The sequence below is a fragment of the Onychomys torridus genome, chromosome 11, assembly GCF_903995425.1.
Source record: "Onychomys torridus chromosome 11, mOncTor1.1, whole genome shotgun sequence".
Lineage (NCBI taxonomy): Eukaryota > Metazoa > Chordata > Mammalia > Rodentia > Cricetidae > Onychomys > Onychomys torridus.
The window spans coordinates 37136185-37154710 of NC_050453.1; the positions used below are offsets into that span (position 1 = coordinate 37136185).

At 45.0% G+C, this 18526-nt stretch overlaps 1 protein-coding gene across 3 annotated transcripts in view; it reads right to left on the reverse strand.

Annotated features, from left to right (window-relative positions):
* The window catches only part of LOC118593457 (quinone oxidoreductase-like protein 2), a 45641-nt gene extending 45027 nt beyond the window's left edge, over positions 1-614 (reverse strand). For 2 of the 3 annotated variants that reach the window (XM_036202940.1, XM_036202942.1), the window contains exons 1-2: positions 543-602; positions 346-454 (exon numbers count right to left, since the gene is read on the reverse strand). In XM_036202940.1, coding sequence (XP_036058833.1) covers positions 346-454; positions 543-592 — 159 coding nt within the window. In that variant the 5' untranslated portion in view covers positions 593-602. Of the gene's footprint in view, positions 1-345; positions 455-542 lie in introns of all 3 variants that reach the window. The other variant, XM_036202941.1, reaches the window with a different exon arrangement.
* Between the last annotated feature and the right edge of the window lie 17912 nt (positions 615-18526).

The window sequence follows — 18526 nt, forward strand, 5'->3', positions numbered from 1 at the left end:
ACACTGAAGAGGGGCTAAGCAAAGAATAAGGGTCTTTTATCTGTATTGTTATGTAAAGTCGCACATAAATCAGATGCTGTTTCTAAGGCAACTGCTCTGGAGCTTTCGAAAGGGGCCTATACGTGAATTTTGAGAGACTGCTTCCTTGTCACTTGTGGCCTTTCTGTGAACCATGAAAGGGCTTGACCTTCCAGCCCAGAGTGGGTGTGCACCAGTCTCCGGGTCCCCCCTATGCTTGGGAACTAGGATCTTGACTGCAGCAGGAAGCCATCTAGTGCCTGGCCGAGATAGCCAATGGTTTTGTACCATACGTGGAGTCATCGGGAGTCCGGCCTGTCACCCTACCTCTTGTGGCCCGACAGGGCGGGAGGCCACCTCTTCAGTGATCAGGGGATGCTTCAACTCGGCGCAGAGTGCGGCGCGGTAGTGCCGGCCTTGGGCCTGCGCGGCTCGCCTGCAACGAAGGAAAAAGGGGGGCTGGTTTTCTCCGGCGTACCCGGGGGCCGGTGCTGGGGGGCTCCGGGGAAGAGTCGGGCTTGCACCTGCAGAGCCACACCGGAGGGAGGTGCCGTGCACACAGCCGCGACGCCATGACCGGCAGAAAGCCGCGAGGGGCGTGGTCAGCGCGTGGCAGGAAGAGCCCGGAGGGAGAGCGGAAAGGCGTCCGAGGACGCGCCCCCGGCGACCGGGCGACCCAGCGGGCCGAGTTCAGTCTGCCCGCACCGGGAACCGGCAGCCCCACCCTGCTTCTAAAGCTAGACCACGGGGAGCCGGTCCTTGGTGCTGGAAAGCCAAAAGGAAGCATGAGGAAAATGATTTGATTACCCCAGATTAACCTTTTTTTTGAGACAGGGTCTCACTATGTAGCCCTCGCTAGCCTGGAACTCAACTGTGTTGAGCAGGCAGACCTAGAACATGGGATCTTCCTGACTCTATTTCCTGGGTGCTGGGACTACAGGCATGTGCCCGGGAGACTTAAATTGGCAGCCGGTGGTCGTGGCCAGCCTGAGTCTACAGAGTGAGTTCTAGGACAGCCAGGGCTACACAGAGAAACCCTGTCTTGAAAAACAAAACCACAAAATCCATGTTTGACAACATTTCAGTAGTAGTTCTGGGGTTCTCTGTAAGAAGGAAGCCCAAAATGCGTAGGTGAATCTTAGATGTCTGCATCCGAATACCTTGCTACTAATTTTCTCACACAGGATTAATTATGATAAAAGTAAACTGTTACTAATGATCTGGTGTTAACTGATCCTAAGCAAATCCAAAGAGAATGTCCAATTAAGACCAAGCCAGCTGGGCACACACCTGTAATCCCAAGACCCAGGAGACAGAGGCAAGAAAATCAAACATTCATGTCAGCCAGAGCTATATAGTGAGACCCTGTCTCAAGCAAATGTAAAAATAAACTAACCTGGTGACAAATGCCTTTAATCCCATCACTCAGAAGGCAGAGATAGGTGAATCCCTGTAAATTTGAGGCCAGCATGATCTATATAGCCAGTTCCTGGCCAGCCAGCGCTACATAGTTAAACTATGTCTCAAAATATCAATTAATGAAGAAAATAAAGTCAGGCCAAAACTTAATGGTTTTCATGTTCCAAAGTTCTGCCTGTATTAGGTTTATTTAACATTTAGTAAATGTGATTAAGTGACCACATAATCCCTTGGTACATGGGTACACCCTGGGAGAACTAAAAACAGCATTATTATATATGAAATATTATATAAAACCAGCCAGGAGTTGGCAAGATGGATGAATGGGTAAAGGTGCTTGCTACCAAGATTGACAGCTGAATTCAATCCCCAGAACTCACAAGGTGGAAGAGAGAACCCACTCCCAAAAATTGTCCTCTGAACTCCAAATGCTGGCCTTATGACATATGTACACACACACACACACACACACACACACACACACACACAAAATGTGTGTGTATATATATATATAATATGTATTTATTTGTTTTTATTAAATAATTGGATGTAGTGGATAGCCATCCCAGCATTGGCCTGGAAGTTCCAACCCCCATTAAGGCTTCAGTAATGATCACGCCCACAAGGTGGGGCAGAGGAGGGAGCGGAAGACCGAGGATGTAGAGGAGGTCGCTCTCTTGGTTCGGGGACGCTGGACGCAGGAGGTAGACCGAGCAGAGTTCTCCAGAGAACACCGCCGGACTATGCTATACCTTTGCCAGACCCTGCAACCTACCCCTTCATTTGTAAGTTACCCTACAAAATAAACCTCCCTTTTAACTATGTGGAGTGGCCTTAATAATTTCACCAATAATTGTATAAATAAATTGTTTGTTCTGTATTAAATATATATTACATATTAAAAATAAACTGGTTAGACGTACTTACAACAGCAACCAAATATATACTAGCAATATATGAGAGGTATAGGACATACTGGGAAGACTGTATCATTGGATGAATAGCATTTAATGACAGCATGGTGTCTTTAAAAGACATCTGGTCAAAAGAATAGGTCACAGGTGGAAATCTAGCCTTGCCACCTCTTTGACCGCCTTCCTAATGGTTCTCACCCATTATTAACACTTCCATAAAAATGAGGCATTGAACGTGAATGAACAGCAATTGGATGAAGGGAAACCATAAAGCAAAAATGAAGTAAGACTGCATTTCTAAGATTATGACCTGAAGGCTTTGATGGTTGAGGAGCCCAAGACCAAATAACCACCTCAAGTGTACAGCAGAGGACACGGCCATTATAATAGCACTCGTTGGGAATTTTTAGCTCCACATACACACAACAGAAGGGAAGCAATGTCCAGAGCATGAGATTTTTTAAAAACATTCATGAAAGCACTTTGTAAACCGCTAATCACCAAGCACAGAAGATGAAACCAGGGGCTGGAGATGTAGCCCAGTGTCCCAGCACTTGCCTAGCATGCTGGAGGTCCTGGATTCAATCCTCAGCAACTTGAAGAAAGGGAAGAAGCCAGGAATTGTGGAGACATGCAATGCCAACCACAAATGGCCATTCTTAGGTTGATAGTGTAGCCCCCTGGTAGAGTACCAACCCAGCCTGTGAGGTCCTGAGCTTCATTACCAGCACTGGGGGGGGATGGGAGGGGACACTTAGTCACCAGAAAACACAGTCAACAACAATCAGAATTGTTTGTTCTGAGTATTAATTGTTATTGCTCTGTAGATGAGGCTGGCCTCAAACTTGAAAGAGATCCAACTGATACCTCCAGAGTGCTAGGATTAAAGGTATACACCACCACACCCAGCCCTAGCAACCATTTCTTAATCTTGTTTATATTTACAGTGTTTGTATAATGCATGACACTTTTAAGCCTTTAATAGATATGTATCCAATGAATTGTTGAACAAGAACTCAGTTAATCTAGCATTACTTCTCCAGATAATTAGAAGTAACTTTAAGTATTAAGTCTTTGATTTTTAATTAAGTGCTTTTATGAGAATTTTTCATGTGCAAGTATGTGAGAGGAGGAACATATGTGTGGTGTATGTTCCTGTATGTATAAGGGTAAACATGCCTATACTCATACAGAGACCAGAGGAGGGTGTGTGTGCTGATCTTCCACTTTCTGCCTTAGGCCTACAAGGCAGGGTCTCTCACTGGCCCTAGAGGAAGTTGTAAGCAAGCACCAGGGATCCTCCTGTCTGGACCTCCTACAGCACGAGGTTCAAAGAAGTGTGTATGACCACTTCTGACTTTTTCAGGAGGGTGTTGGGATTAAACTCATGCGTGTACAGCAAACACTTTTACTCATTGAGATATCACTCTAACCCCAGAAAAATGTTCTATTATCATTTTTACAATATTCTGCCAACCCCAGAGAATATAAAGATCAACAAGTATAAGGAGATTTTTCAATACTGCATCCAACATTTATGAAACTATCTGAAGAAATTAGTAGACATCTATTTAAGGAGAGTCTTGAAAGGTATTGAAAGCATTTTAGGTAGTTGAGTTGATCTAAGCACTTATACGTAAAAAAAAAAAAAAAAGTTTCACATTTACAGAGAGCAGCCAGAAGGGTGGCAGGCTGTTTGATGGTAGTTACCATGGTAGCAAAAGAAACATCCAGCCTGCCCATCAAGGTGTTGCCACCACACCTTACTGTCTATTTTTAGCTATTGTTTCTGTTTGTCCTGGTTATTTGGTTTTATTTGGGAGTGAGGCAGAAAGAAGAAACAAGAAGAATAAAAGTTGAGTCCTGTAGGAGATTAACATCAAGCAGATAATTCCAAACCTTCATCAGTCTTCTCCAAAAGAGGTGGGAGATCCATCACTGGCCTGCAAACCAGCTTGAGGACTCATTAGGGAAGTAAAAGAGTAACAGATGATTCTTCCTTCTGCTTCAAGTCACATGGAGAGATAATATTTAACATCCAGGAGCTGCTGGAGGGCTGGGGGTGAAGAAGCAAGCCAAAGCTGGGTACACAAACCTCTCTGTTTTCACAGAATAGTAGAGAAACAATATAAGCTCACTACAGGATGGTGCTGGGAATGTGCAAGGATCCTCCACAGTAAAAATGTGTGATCCAGTAACACTTCTTGAAAAGAGAGGCTATCTCTGCCCCCTCTAAGTTCACCTCCACGTCTAGCACACAGCAGACACTCAGTGACTGTCAAGAGGGTGGAAAGCAAGGAGCTCTATAAGCTGTATAGGAAAGCTGCAGGTACCACAGACTGAAGCCACAAATTCCAAAGGCTTTTGTTTGTTTGTTAGAATTTATCTATTATTTGTGTGTGTGTGTGTGTGTGTGTGTGTGTGTGTGTGTGTGTGTGTACATCCATAAGTTTATGCACAATGCATGCAGGAATTCATGGAGGTCAGAAGAGGAAGTCAAATCCCTGGAGTCAGCAGCAGTTGTGAGCCCTGTAGTTGTTGGGGATGGAATTCTAAAAGAACAGTAAATGCTCTTAACTGCTGAACTACCATTCTGGCTCTAGTCTTAAGGGTTCTTGCGTACACTTACCTGAGTTTATGGCCGCTGGTCTTCATGTAGTCTAGTTCAGCATTGGTATCATAGTTATCAGTGATCATCTTGTGGTGTCCTCCAAACCCCTTGAGATGTGTGGGGAGAGTTTGCCTTTGCAGCACTCCCCCCGGACCTTAACTCTGATTACTACAGGATGGTGATGATGTATTATGTCCCCCAATATACTGTGTCTCCCAAAAAAATTTACCTGAGGATCGGAGAAAAAAGTCAGCCACTATATAGAAGTCAGGCAATTGTAGCACACACCTTTAATCCTATCACTTGGCAGGCAGGGATCTGTCTGGATCTCTGTGAGTTCAAGGCCACACTGGGAACAGAGCCAGGAGTGGTGGCACATGCCTTAAATTCCAACACTAGTTAACTATGGAAGTCTGGAGGTCTGTACAGACAGACAGGAAGTGACAGAGCTAGGCAGGAAGGGGAAGTGATATAGCTGGACAGAGAGAGCAAATCAGATAGCAGAACAGCAAGGCATATAGACTTGGGTAGACAGGAAGTAGCTTGTCTTTGGAAGCTGCAGAGTTGGTGAGGTGAAGTTAGATGTGGCTTTCCCTATTTCCCTGATCTCTCAGGTTTTCACCCCATATCTAGCTCCATGTTTTTTTTTTTTTTTTTTTAATTTATAAGACCATTTAGAAACAGGGGAGTTAGCGTTCATCAGCTTCAGAGATGTGCTTTACCATTGAGCTAAGTAATGGCCAGTAACTACTTCTCCATCCCAGGAATAACTGAAGGGTTTCTATGCGAGTTATTTTTCCAACACCAATAGAATCAGAATTTCTGACTTGAAATGGAATTCAGGATAATCCCAGCACTTGGGAGGCAGAGGCAAGAGGATTTCTGTGAGTTTAAGGACAACCGGGACAGCCAGGGATGTAGAGAAACCCTGTCTCAAAAAATAATGACAACAAAAAGATATTCTCACCAAATTACCTCATTTGTAAGAAACAGAGATGTGGCCCAAGGTCACATTGCTGGGTGGTGGTAGGAATAGCATTAGGATCAGATTTTTCTGTCGGCTACTTTTTCTACCATGCAGGCTGGTCTCATTTCTCCACAGGTACATCATCGTCATCATCGTCATCATCATCCTTACTTAGCCTTTTCACAATGCTTGGTAGGTTTCAAATCACTGTCACCCAAACAGCTATCATTAACAGTGAGAGTAACGGCAATCAACATTAGAATCAGCATTTGTTGGATTTTCATAGCAGAGCAGTTAGTTACCAAGCGCTTTTGCATGATTTCATTACCCCTCACAATGGTCCTGTATATCAGGATACTAGCACACTATTTTTTTTCCCCCCACTCTTTTATGGATCCAGAATACAAGCTGATGGGGCTTCAGAGGCTTGCCCAAGGCCACACATCTAGGAAACGGAGCAGTTTAGCATCCTCCTAATTGCCTGCTGCCAGAGCCCCTCTAACAGTCTCCAGCCACCCACTGAGCTTCCCCCAAATGCCCTCTGGAGTAGACAAAGAAGGTATTATACAATGCATTGTAAAGCCATGCTTTGCTTGGACTTTTAAGCTTGGTTTTACAGGAATTTTACAGTCTCTCGGGCCCAGAAAAAGAGAAGAATTCCCTGAAGAAAAGAAGGCAGTGAAAGCAGCCTCCAGGGATGCCCGCAGTTGAAGGACAAGAGCAGGAAGAAATGCTAGCATAGAATTAGGAGCTACTACCCTGCACCCCAGACCATAAGCTTGAAAGTACGGTGATTTCATTTAAAAGAATACTGTGTAAGATTTAAAAGTGTGATTATGTAAAGCAGTCTTCACACACATACTCGGGTGCACAATGTGATTAATGTCTGACTGGGTTGCCTGGTTACAAGGCGTTACTTAAGCAGGTACCAGCAGGCATTAGGGCTAAATTCTTGGCATCTAGATGGAGCCACTTAGAAGCAGTAATGACCCAAGATATGGAAACTGTCTTCTTCCCTAAGCTAACCACCAGTATTTGATGAAAACAACTGTTTTCCAACTTGAGCCATCATTATGGAACTAGCGAACAAATTTCCAAACCTTCTAACAACTTCATGAAAGCTGTTCAGTTCCCACTTTCCCCAGGGCAGGGAAATTCTCTCCTGCCATGTGCCTCACCACCCCAAAGAAATTTATACAAACCTACAGTTCTCTAGTCTCATTGTTCAGGTTGGTATTCGTCTCTTTATCTCCATGGCCAAGCTGTGAGAAATACAGATAATTCTAAGAATAGCTCAGTGAAGTAAAAGGAATTTGGGCTTTGGGATTTGTCACACCTGCGTTTGGTTCCTGGCTTAGCTATTTCCTCGTTGTAATCTTAGGAAAGTTGTTTAAGTTTTCGAAACTTCCACTTCCTCATACATAGAGCAGGCTTACATATGGCTGGCTGCCTTTACCACTGGTAGAAGTTGTGAGAATTAACACACAAAAGCAAGTATACAACTGTATTCACTAAGAAGACACTTTTTAAAAACAAAAAAACAAAAAACACAGTTTCTCTGTTTAGCTTCATGCCTTTTCCTGGAACTCACGCTGTAGTCCAGGCTGGCCTCGAACTCATGGAGATCCACCTGGCTCTGCCTCCCAAGCACTAGGATTAAAGGTGTGGGCCACCACCACCCAGTTTAAGAAGACACTCTTTGCCCTTAAGAGTCTTACCATCTAGCCTGGTGGTGGTGAGGCCAGCCTGGTCTACAGAGCGAGTTCCAGGGCAGCCAGGGATACACAGAGAAACCTTGTCTTAAAAGACCAAAAGAAAAAAAAATTGTTTTGGCAACATCTATCAAGTGAAGCACAAAGCTCTCTCATTTGTTCAATAATGGAGGGGTGCAATGGGGGCTGTGGGACCACAGAGGAAGGTTAACCCACCCCTGCCAGAGACTAACATTTTAGGAAAGCCTCATGGAAGCTTTTAACAGTATTAGCCAGCCAGAAAATACAGCCAGGGTTGTCCTAAGTAAAGGATTGCATACAGGAGAATATGGCAAGTTCAAGATGGTCCAGATACGGTTTGAGCCAAAGAACAGTGAGATGGGTGTGGGATAGAAAGAGTGTAAATTTGAGAGTCAGGAGGCCAGGAGCTCCGGCTCCATCGCTTTTCAGCCCTACATCTCAACCAGACTTCTGCCTGAATCTCAGTTTCCCCTTGTATGAAGTGACTGTGATTACAGATCTCATATATGCAAAGTGCTTGGCACAGAGTATACTTCTTAAAATTATTTTGATTGCCCTTTATCTCTGTTTATCTACAAAGAGCTTGATGGTTGGCTTATAGTATACACACCTTTTCTTTCAAATCAGTGGAAACATAAATGGACGAATAGATCCACTTAGCACTTATTTATTAAACACAAACATGTACCTGGCAAATGGGAACGCAACAGTGAACAAAACAGACAAAACTCGGCCCTGGTGGGACTTTCAGTTCCTAAATTGAGATGTGGGAGTGGCTCAAATGTCTGTGAGGGGACAGTCTATGTGTCCCCCCCCCCCATCCCAGGCTCCCCAGTTCACTGATACAAATCTAATAAACCAGGAAAGCAAAGTTCCCCAGAGGTCTAGATGTTAATCCCACTTCCTAATAACAATGGGGAGGCTCCTGTCCTCTCCCTTAATCGCTTCTCGCTTATCAAGCCCCAGCTTCCTGTTGTGACCCAGGGGAACTAGTGAGTTGTGTTGGTTGGCAGGAAGAAATGTCAAGGAGGCCTCACACAGGCCTTGGGTTCTGATGCCTGAAGTGGTGGCAGGAGGAAATGGGAAAGAGCACACACACAAAAGGCCATCCAGAGTGAGATTTGCCTATCTCAGCCTCCAAGAGATAAGCAAGCTCAAATGCCTTGTGAGGGTGCAGAGGGGTTGTTATTTCAACAGCAGGGTAATCATACTTCACATGTACGGTTATCTTTAAGAAAAGTCTTCACCACAGGAATCTCACTTAACCCTCAGACTGTACGAGGTAGGAATTAACCCCGCTAATCCCACCTTGCCCTTGTAAACTGACTCCTCTTCCCTCATTCTTTATCCCTCCCTGGGAAATCCCAGCCCTCTCCTCCCAGCCCTCTCCTCCCAGCCAAGGCCGTTAAACTGTCGAATCCCCTGAGTGCAAGTGGACTTGTGTTCACTCGCCCCACTGTGCACCAGCCCCAAGTGCCACTGAGCTTGTTCTTGCTGTCCCCAGTGACGTCCTGTTTGTCCGGTCTTCACAGATGCTTGTCAGTCTCCATCATGGCTGGCTTCTGGTAGCTTCTGAAGCCAATGGCTGCTTGTTCTCCTCAGCCTGCTCCTGTTCTGTCGTGCTTTCAGATTCCTCTGCTACCCTCGATGCTTTCAACCACCTGTCTGTCTCCCCCTTTCCTTACGTGAATTCTTTCCCCTCAAAATCCCATTCCAGCTACTGGTTTGAGCACTGTTTCCTGACCGTCGGTCTCATCACCTGTCACCTGCTCACTCTCCTCAACCTCAAAGACATAACCCGGTCGGTCTCTTCCCCCGCTTTCATGTGACTGCTACATAGAGTCAACACAACACTTAGCATCTGGTTTTATGATATGCTAATGTTTCTTTAAAGTGGTGATTTCTCAGGGTTTGCATTCCCAGAGAGCCTGGCTCTGTGCCTGGGACACGGCAGACGCCGAGGCTTAGAGGTGTTTGGCAAATTCTCCAGACTGAAGCAGTCGGAGGGCACAGCTAATTTGGTCTTCTCACTCTGGGTCTCAGCATGGAACCCAGCAAGGTTACAAGAATTTGATTCTCCAGACCTAAGACACCTGTGAGCCTTGTGAATCAAGGGGCAAGATGATGGGGAGGTTTTCCTCTTGGCACAAACATTGTTCATTTACCAGGTGTGGAAGGCTTGGTATTTGTAGTCTCCCTTTCACACTTTCCAGGATAAGAGAAGAAAAAAAAACAAACAAACAAACACAAAACAACACCTCCCATCTCTTCCTCCCAATAGACAGTCATCACCATCACTTCCTTTTGAGCCAGGAGGCAGGAAGCCTAGCTTAGCTCACGAAACTCCCAGTTAGCGTTAGGTTTCCTCACAGAAGAACGTGCTGGGGAAAGATCTAATAAGACATTATCACGGGGTTAGCCATGGATATTCTCTATCATCCTGAATTAACATTCCAGGAAATGTACCCTCCCTCCTACACCCCCTCCCCCCCAAAAAAAGGAAATTTGGCTTGTCCTGGGATAAACAAGCTTTCTAGAGAGAGACTCTGCAGCAGACAATGTGTGCCTTCGCCAATTACAAGCTCAAATTCCACCCAAATACACACAATCAAAGGCTTTACCAAGGCCATCATTACATGTACATGGCCCTCCTGCTGGCAGGGTAACATTTTACTTCTGCAGTGAAGCAAGAGAAAATGCCATCAAAGCCAGGAGGCAGAGAAGGCTTGTTTGGAGCGGCAGGGTCTCTTCTCTACCTGGTGACTCACTTCACCTTGTCGTTTTAACGCCACAGTCTGGGAGGGAGAGAAGGAAACCGAGAGGAAAAGAGTGGGCTGTGTGTGCATGTAACTTGTTTCGCCGTTCTAGACGGCTTTTTAATGAGCTTTCTCATTAAGGGCTCTGTGGGTCTATGCTTAAAGTTTTCCGGAAAAGCCGATTAGCAGGCTGAAATCAGATGGCACCTTCCCAGTCATGGCTTGTTTCTGAGGTACTGTAAGGAAGGGAGACTTGTCCTAGCAAATCTGAAACCAAATGACGTGACTTCAGCCAATCCCCATGAAAATACTAATGTTCATCAATTATTAGAATATCAGAGGCATCTGTGACAGCTTTGCTCTATTCAACTTGTTCCTGAGAACAGAGAGGATAACTGTCTTGTGCTATCCTAGTCCTCAGCTCATGTTTCCTGTAGGGCATGCATTAGATTGCATCAAAAGAGAAAGTGCCCTCTGGGTTCTGCCTTGTGGTAAGATGGGCATCAAGTCTTAGCTAGCCCTCCTTTTTATTTCTAGGACCCAATGCAGTGTGCAAATCTGGTGCTATGTCCACTGAATATGATTTAACGGTTGCACTGACTCAAGGAGGTACCTCCAGCACATGAAAACTACAACAAAGATTTAGGCAAGTACTGAGCTGCACATCAGAGTACTTTATCAAGCTGCACGACTCCGAATACATTTTAATGTGCTGACAGCCCCTAAGTAAAGCAACAGCCTTCATTGAAAACTGTCCAGAGGAAGAAATGTATGGAGATTCAGACAATTGCTTTGTTGCTGTGGCATGGTCTGTTGGGTTTCTGAGTGTGAATGGGTCCTTTTCATAACAGAGAGAGAGAGATGTGGCTTTTGCTTTGTTTGCCTTGCCAGTGGGTTTGCTTAGCGGAATACACACACAGATGCCTGAAAGTGAATCCTAGCTGGTGCCTCTGCTTGAGCCGATTGTCCAGTATACCCTGCTTCTGCTTGGATGGTACAAAGAATGTTCTATCCCCAGTGAGTCTAGAGACTTCCATATGATGTATTTGTACACCCTGACACAATGTTGGCCATCGGCATAAACATCATGGGGCATAAAACAAGGAGCGGGGCTGGAGCTGCCCCTCATTTCTGATTCATTGGGTTGGGTATAAACATTAAGAAAGGGTGATGCAATCCTCCTTAAAATGCTTGCTGAATGGTCCAGCTTCCCCCAAGTCTGGTGAAGAATAGTCTTGTATCCATGTCAAAGGCTGGCGCTCTCTCTCGCTCTCTCTCTACACACACACACACACACACACACACACACACACACACACACTCAGTGAAGAATGAGTGATCCATGCCCAGGGACATCAGAATGAGCTTGAATGTTCTGACATCAGCTATGTCGGTCCTGTGATCAAGGACAGCAGCAGTAGATCCCTGAAGGTTCTGATGAAGAAAGGACTTGATCTTCCAGATGTCCAAATGGCATCCTATTGGACGGTGGCATTTATAGTTTCAGCAAACTCCCCTGATGATTTGACTTCCTGCTGAAGTTCAAGGACTTCTGACCTAGCGGTGCCTTGGATCACTAGAGGGCAGCCTGGAACAGCCTTTTCCCAGCCTTTGTCTCTTGCCAACTGACAAAGCTATGGCACCCACGTTGTTCTGGGCAGGAGCTTGCCAGCCCATGCTAAAACCAGTTTCCTTTCAGAAATTTGTCTAGTTGCTATATCACTGACTATATCCTGCATGCATGTCCACAGCGGCACTATAAGAGATCCGATTTCCAAAGAAAAATGAGACCTTAAAGACTTACAAACTGTGCACCCTAAAACATTAGATAGTAAAAGTATCAAAGGCATTCTTCCCGCTCTCAAAAAATTCGAAGATAAGGCAAAACCAATAAAGATGTCTTTTAAAAATGATCCTTAGAAGCAATTTTCAAATTAATAGAATAAATCAGTAAATTAGACATAGACAGATGCCAGTCTTGGTTAATCAAGGCACCCCAGGCCCCAGCTGACTGCAATCATTGAAGACCAAGAGGCAAATGTTTATGGGGAGGGTAGAATGGAAGGGGGCCTTGGAATAGAGCGAGAAGAAGAGAGGTGAGGGTAGCCTGGTGTCTAACTAACTCAGGGCCTTATCTTTGTGCCTCAGCAGGTACTTAGCTGAATATCATCAGCCATCAATTTTCATATTGGCACAGTGTTAGTGTATTCAGTACAGGCTTGCACAGCACTAACGGGTGCCAAGCACAGGGAATACAATGCAGACAAGACAAGTCAGCTGTTCACAGGCCAGTAATGGGAAATGAAGAAGCAGTTACGAAGTAGCATACTAACTGACAGGTAAAGTAGGGTCTGTGGATGTCCACAGAAGCCTAACCCAGAGTACAGGAGAAGCAAGGAGGCTTCCCACTGGTACAGTTCTCCAGTGGAAGCAGAGAGAGAAAAGGCATGCTTGACCCGGCCAGGAAAGAGAGGAAGCAGGACATAATTGAGGAACTGAGAGAAAGGCTGGTAAGTGGGTGAGGAGCACACAGGATGGACAGGCCCAGAATACAAGGAGCCTGTTCTAATTGGGGTGTGCAGTGATAACCCTCAGGGCACTAAAGGGTTAAGAGCGGTGGTGGTAATCAGGCCCCCATATTAGGAGGGCCTGCTGATGCCAGGGTCAGTGCTGCCTTGGAACACTGACGAACAAACAAATCCGCAGGGCTCTGCCTGTCCCTTTAATTGGACCTTTCCGGTTTCCTTCCTCCATCCATATTCACCAATTTCCCTTGAAACCCTTTCAAAACAGAGTTCTATTTTAAGGTCATCTTCGCTGGGGAGGAAGCAAGAAGAACCTAGCAAATGTGATTGTCACACTTGCTGAACTGCCTGTCCTAAGTCCTCTGAGTTCCTTGCAGCAGGTAATCTTGAGGGAAGAACGGAGGGAGGCAGGGGACACCAAATCCCAAGCCTGTTCCCTAGGTTGGACATCCTTCACACTCACTGTATGAAGACACAGCAGAGCGGAAACACAGAATGCTTTGGGTCCCTGCACAGAACATATGCAAAATGTACAAAAAGGCCGTATGTCCTGGGTAGCTGATGTTCAGGACTTTCCTTCGGCCCACACGTCAAACTTGAAACCCCCAATCAAGTCTCCTGTCCCAACCCTACAGGTTGCCTAGAGGCAGGTGAGGACAGTAAACTTTAATGACCAGAAGGAGCGCTGTACAGCACAGCCGCTTAAGCCTTACTTAATTAAAGTCTAGGCCCATGCTTGTTTGCCTAAAGAATGATATAAGAAAAGACACCCCCCCCCCTTTCTTTTTAATGGACTCCACCCTCTGGCGTATCCCGCTGCAGCCTGCAGTGTATTCTCATTTCCTAAAATGGAGGCTAACACAAGTTCTTCCATTCCGTTCCCGGGACAGGAGACTCACACCCGGTTTCCTTTCCTTCAGAGCAAGGAAGAGTCTGTGTGGAGGGCCTGGAGCCTCTGGTCACAAAAATAGACCACTGGAGCGCGTGGATTTTCCTTTCCTGACAGTGAGCTTACTCAGGAAGAGGCTCTTACATGATTTTTTTTTTCCCCTGTTTTTTTTTTTTTTTTTTTTTCAAAAAAGCATTCAACGGAGAAACAAAAGGGTTGGAAAGAAGCTCTTTTAACCCCATCCTCTTTATTCCCCAAAACAGGCTCAGGCGAAGCCGTCCCCACCGCCACCCCCATAGCTCCCCTTTGGTGTACACCCACCCACTCCTACCCACTCCCACCCAAAGAGCTTCCAGATTCCTTTGCACCATGCCCCACCGAGTCCTGAAAGAACCACCGTCTCTGATTGTTGGGCTCATAACTGAAACTTCCCACACAGTGATATGAAGAGACATATGATTCAAGCCTCTCCATTCCAGAAATATTATTAGTCTCGGGAAAAAAAAAAAAAATAGGGGCCTGCTCTATGTCTGTCACCTGAAATAAACTCCGAGTTCCTTCCCCACTGCTTCCCAGATGCTCGATTCTAAAGATTATTCAAGCTTATTTTGCCACCCCCAGGTTCCTTACCCCAACAGTGCCAGAGAGAGGGAGGAGGAAGGTGAAGCCCTCAGACGTTAGCCATCTGGGGGAGGGGGCGGTTTGCAAGTGGGGTGTGGTCACATGGAGGGAAAATGTGCCGGTCTAACCCCGAGACTCCCTAGAGAATCCAGTTTGTGTGTCTTTGCAGAGCTCAGAACAGCCTGTATGTTCTCTCTCTGTGGTGTGGCTGGCGCTTCCCCAGTGAGATATCTCCTGTAGAAGCTTTTCCTGTGAGGGATGGGGAGCTTTTGTTCTCTGCGAAATCTGGTGCAGCTAATTAAAAGCATTGTCCTGGGAGGCGGGAAGTGGAGGGCTTCCAGGGACCCGTGTTTTTACCGGGGGAAGAGAAGCTGCTGCGTGCTAGTGAGGTGTTCTTGATCTCTTGGCCCTGCTAGGCTAGCCACTTCAGTGGGAGATTTTGATAAAGCCCAGTAAAATAAAAATAGACACACGAAGCGACAGCTTTCCTTTTCTTCCCTTAGCACGTGTTCTGAGATGAGCTGGGTTTCTATTACAAACCATTTCAGAGAATGGCCCTCCTGACCTGGAAGATTTTGGAGATCATGGGACAAGAGCATTGACCTGTTTCACTCGTTTCCTGACCAATTGCATGTAGGCATGTTGCTGAAGTAAAATGTCTAGCCACATTAGTTATTAGTTGACAATGCAGAAGTAGTTAAACAACTCTTAGCTATTAATTTGAAAAAACATGAGTAACCACTGTAGAGATAGCTCAGCAGTTCGAACACTGGCTGCTCTTCCAGAGGGAGGCTAACAACCATCTGTAACTCCAGTTCCAGGGAGTCAGATACCCTCTTCTGACCTCCAAGGGTACCAGGAATGCATATGGTACACAGACATACATGCGGCAAATACTCATAACACGTAAACTAAAATAAAAATAAATAAAGCAGGAGTAACAGCATCATACAAGTCTTAAAATAATGTATAATTGAGGATTGTCCCCACAGTGGCAAACTCAAATTAGGACCAAACTTTGTTGAGGCAGTCAGTATTCATTTGAGAAAAACCACTTCTCTGGTTTGCTCGTCTCTAGAGTCAAGAAGCATCATTCATTCACCAAATGCTACAAATATTTATTGTTATGGAATATTAGTTAAAGATGTGTTACATTCTCTTATGCTGTGGAATATTTGTTTAATGATGCAAAGATGTGTTGCATTCTTTTATGTTACATTTGTTTAACTCTGTGAAGCTGTGTTACTTTGCCTGCCTAAAATACCTGATTGGTCTAATGAAGAGCTGAATAGCCAATAGCTAGGCAGGAGAGGGATAGGCAGGGCTGACAGGCAGAGAGAATAAATAGGAGAAAAAGAAAGAAGGAGGGGTAAGAAGAGAAGGAGAGGAGGATGCCAGGGGCCAATCACCCAGCTACCCAGCCAGACAGTGAATAAGGAAAGAAAAGATATACAGAAATAGAAAAAGATAAAGGCCCAGAGGCATAAGGTAGATGGGATAATTTAAGTTAAGAAAAGTTGGCTAGAAACAAGTTAAGCTAAGGCTGGGCATTTATAAATAATAATAAGTCTCTGCGGTTTATTCTGGGAGCTGGGTGGCAGGCCCCCAAATTGCCAAAAGAGAAAAAAAAGAAAACCTAACAACTACAATTTACTGAGCATGAACTATATGCCAGGCAGTGTCCTGGATGCCTGGTATGTAGAAGTGAGTAAAACAAATACACATCATATGGTGCCTGTAGCCAGGGAAAATGAATAATAAACAATAAGTTTATTATAAAAAAACAATATGTAGTTTAGAAAATATATTATTAAGTGGTGATAAGTGCCTGGAGTCAGGGAGTAGATTAAAGTAAGACCACCTGGGAGAGTTATGATGCAATTGAACAGAGACATGGAAGAAGGGATAGAATATTAGCTTGAGGTGACCAATGGTGAAAATCTTAGAAGAACCTACGATAAGCATACACCTGGAACAAGGGGGACTTTGTGACTGCAGTCATAAAGGACAGGAAGAGAGAGCAAGGAGGTGACACCTGGATCAGCAGAGGCCTGGGTGGCATTATAAGAATTTTGTCTTTGATGGGAAAAAGGGAGCCATCAGAGGTTTGGAAGCAACGCAATGAAATGGTCAGATTCAAGTTTTAACGCAATCACCCTGTCTGCTCTGAAGAAAAGACACTGTGGAAAAGATCAGCAAAAGAGATGGATCCTGAGTATATACACACACATATTTCCCCGCTGGATAAGTTTCGAGAGTAAAGCCAGCCAGATTGCTGATCGATCAGATGTGAGATGTGAGAATAAGAGTCAAGTGTCAGGCTAACGCCAAGACTTTTGACCTGCAATTGAGTGGAAGGAAAAAGCATCAACGGAGGAAGGGAAGGAAGGCTACACCAGGTCGCTGTGAATCCATTTGATCCAAGTAACTTTATCTGTGGTTCTCATTCACATGCGCTCACAGCAGTAACAAGGGGGTGTCTTTGCCAGTTACACCAGAGACTCTGTTTAATAGACAATAGGTCTGGACTGAGGTCCAATAATAGATATTTAATGTGTACATTAAATAGTGAACCACTGAGTTATTTAAAAAAAAAAAAAACTGATAAGAGTCAATGTGCTTAAAACTCTAGATTTCATAATGAACCGATTTATAGACAATTCTCTCACTCTCTATGATGAACTATATACTGTGGGTCCTGCTTTGAATATATATTTTAAACGAATTGTTTAGCTTATTACCAATTAAGGCCAAAGTGATTTAAAAAAGAAAAGAAAAGAAAAAAAGCTACATAGAATATAGCTGTGAGGTTAACTTTCAATCTCTTCCAGTGGGAAATTAATAACACTGCTTACAGAACAGTAATTTGGTGAGTAAATCAAGGTTATTTTGATATCATGTAGATCTACCTATCTAAACATCAAGCCAACCATCATACCTCCAACAGTGGCCAGAAAGGGATGGGAAAGGCTAATTATCACTGTAAAATAAATGGCAAGACAAGATTCGTGTCTCCAGAGAGTGGGGTATGGTAGTGCACACCAATAATGCTGGCAGGCTGGGAGGCAGAAACATGATGACCATCATGAATCAGAAGCCACCCTTGTCTACACAGCAAGTTCCAGGCTAGCTAGCAGTGCACAGTGAAACCCTAACTCAAAAGAGAAAAAAAAAAAAAAAAAAAAAAAACCCACAAAGCAACAACAACAAAAACAGTAACAGAAATATAATCATCTCCAAGAACATTGTTAGTGATACTTAAAGGGGGACCTAATGATCTGTCTGGGGCTCATCCTGATCCCAGTTTCCAGATTTGAAAGCTGAGACTCAAGCCAATCACATTCTTTCTTACACTCAACTAGAAAGTCAGTGATGGGACTAGGCTTCAGAGCTGCAAATCAATGGCCAGGCAGCTAGCAAGGCTGGTTCCCAGGGCTGTCAGCACTTGCTTGTCACAATTGGTTCCACCAGGGGTTGCAATCCCTTGGTGAAAAGAGAGGTTGCATAATGAGGCCATATTCAATAGGGACTCGCTATTCAATGTGCCTCCCGACTGGATCGCTCTTTTATCCTGGATCATTTTCTCCAGCTATTTATTTCTGTGCGGTGGTGGAAACATTGACGACAAAATGGCACCTTCTTACCCGGCTGCCTGTGCATCTGACTCACACCTGCTGACAGGACCAAGCCTGTCAGCGGCGTGGTTCCCCGGGGAGCCAGAGGTGGGTATTAACTTGCCCTTGCCCTCCCCATCATCGTCACGAAGACTGTCAGCTGAGTTCTGGTTTTTTAAAACAAAAACAAAAACACAAACAAGAAAAGAGAGAGAAACAAAGCAACTGGGCAAACCTTTATTACTCAGTGGGTCACCACAGGCAGAGAGCAGCTCAATTTTCCAGTCTCACGTGGGAGCTCCAGGCTGGCAGTTGAAAGGCCAGCTTTTGACTTGTAAAACAGCAGCTAAATTGGCCACAGAGGCGCTTCTGCAGAGGAACAGGGCGCTCCCCTCTCTGCATCCAACCTTTAGGCTGCAAAGACTCTCTTCAGCAGGTGGAGCATCTGTCAGAGGACAT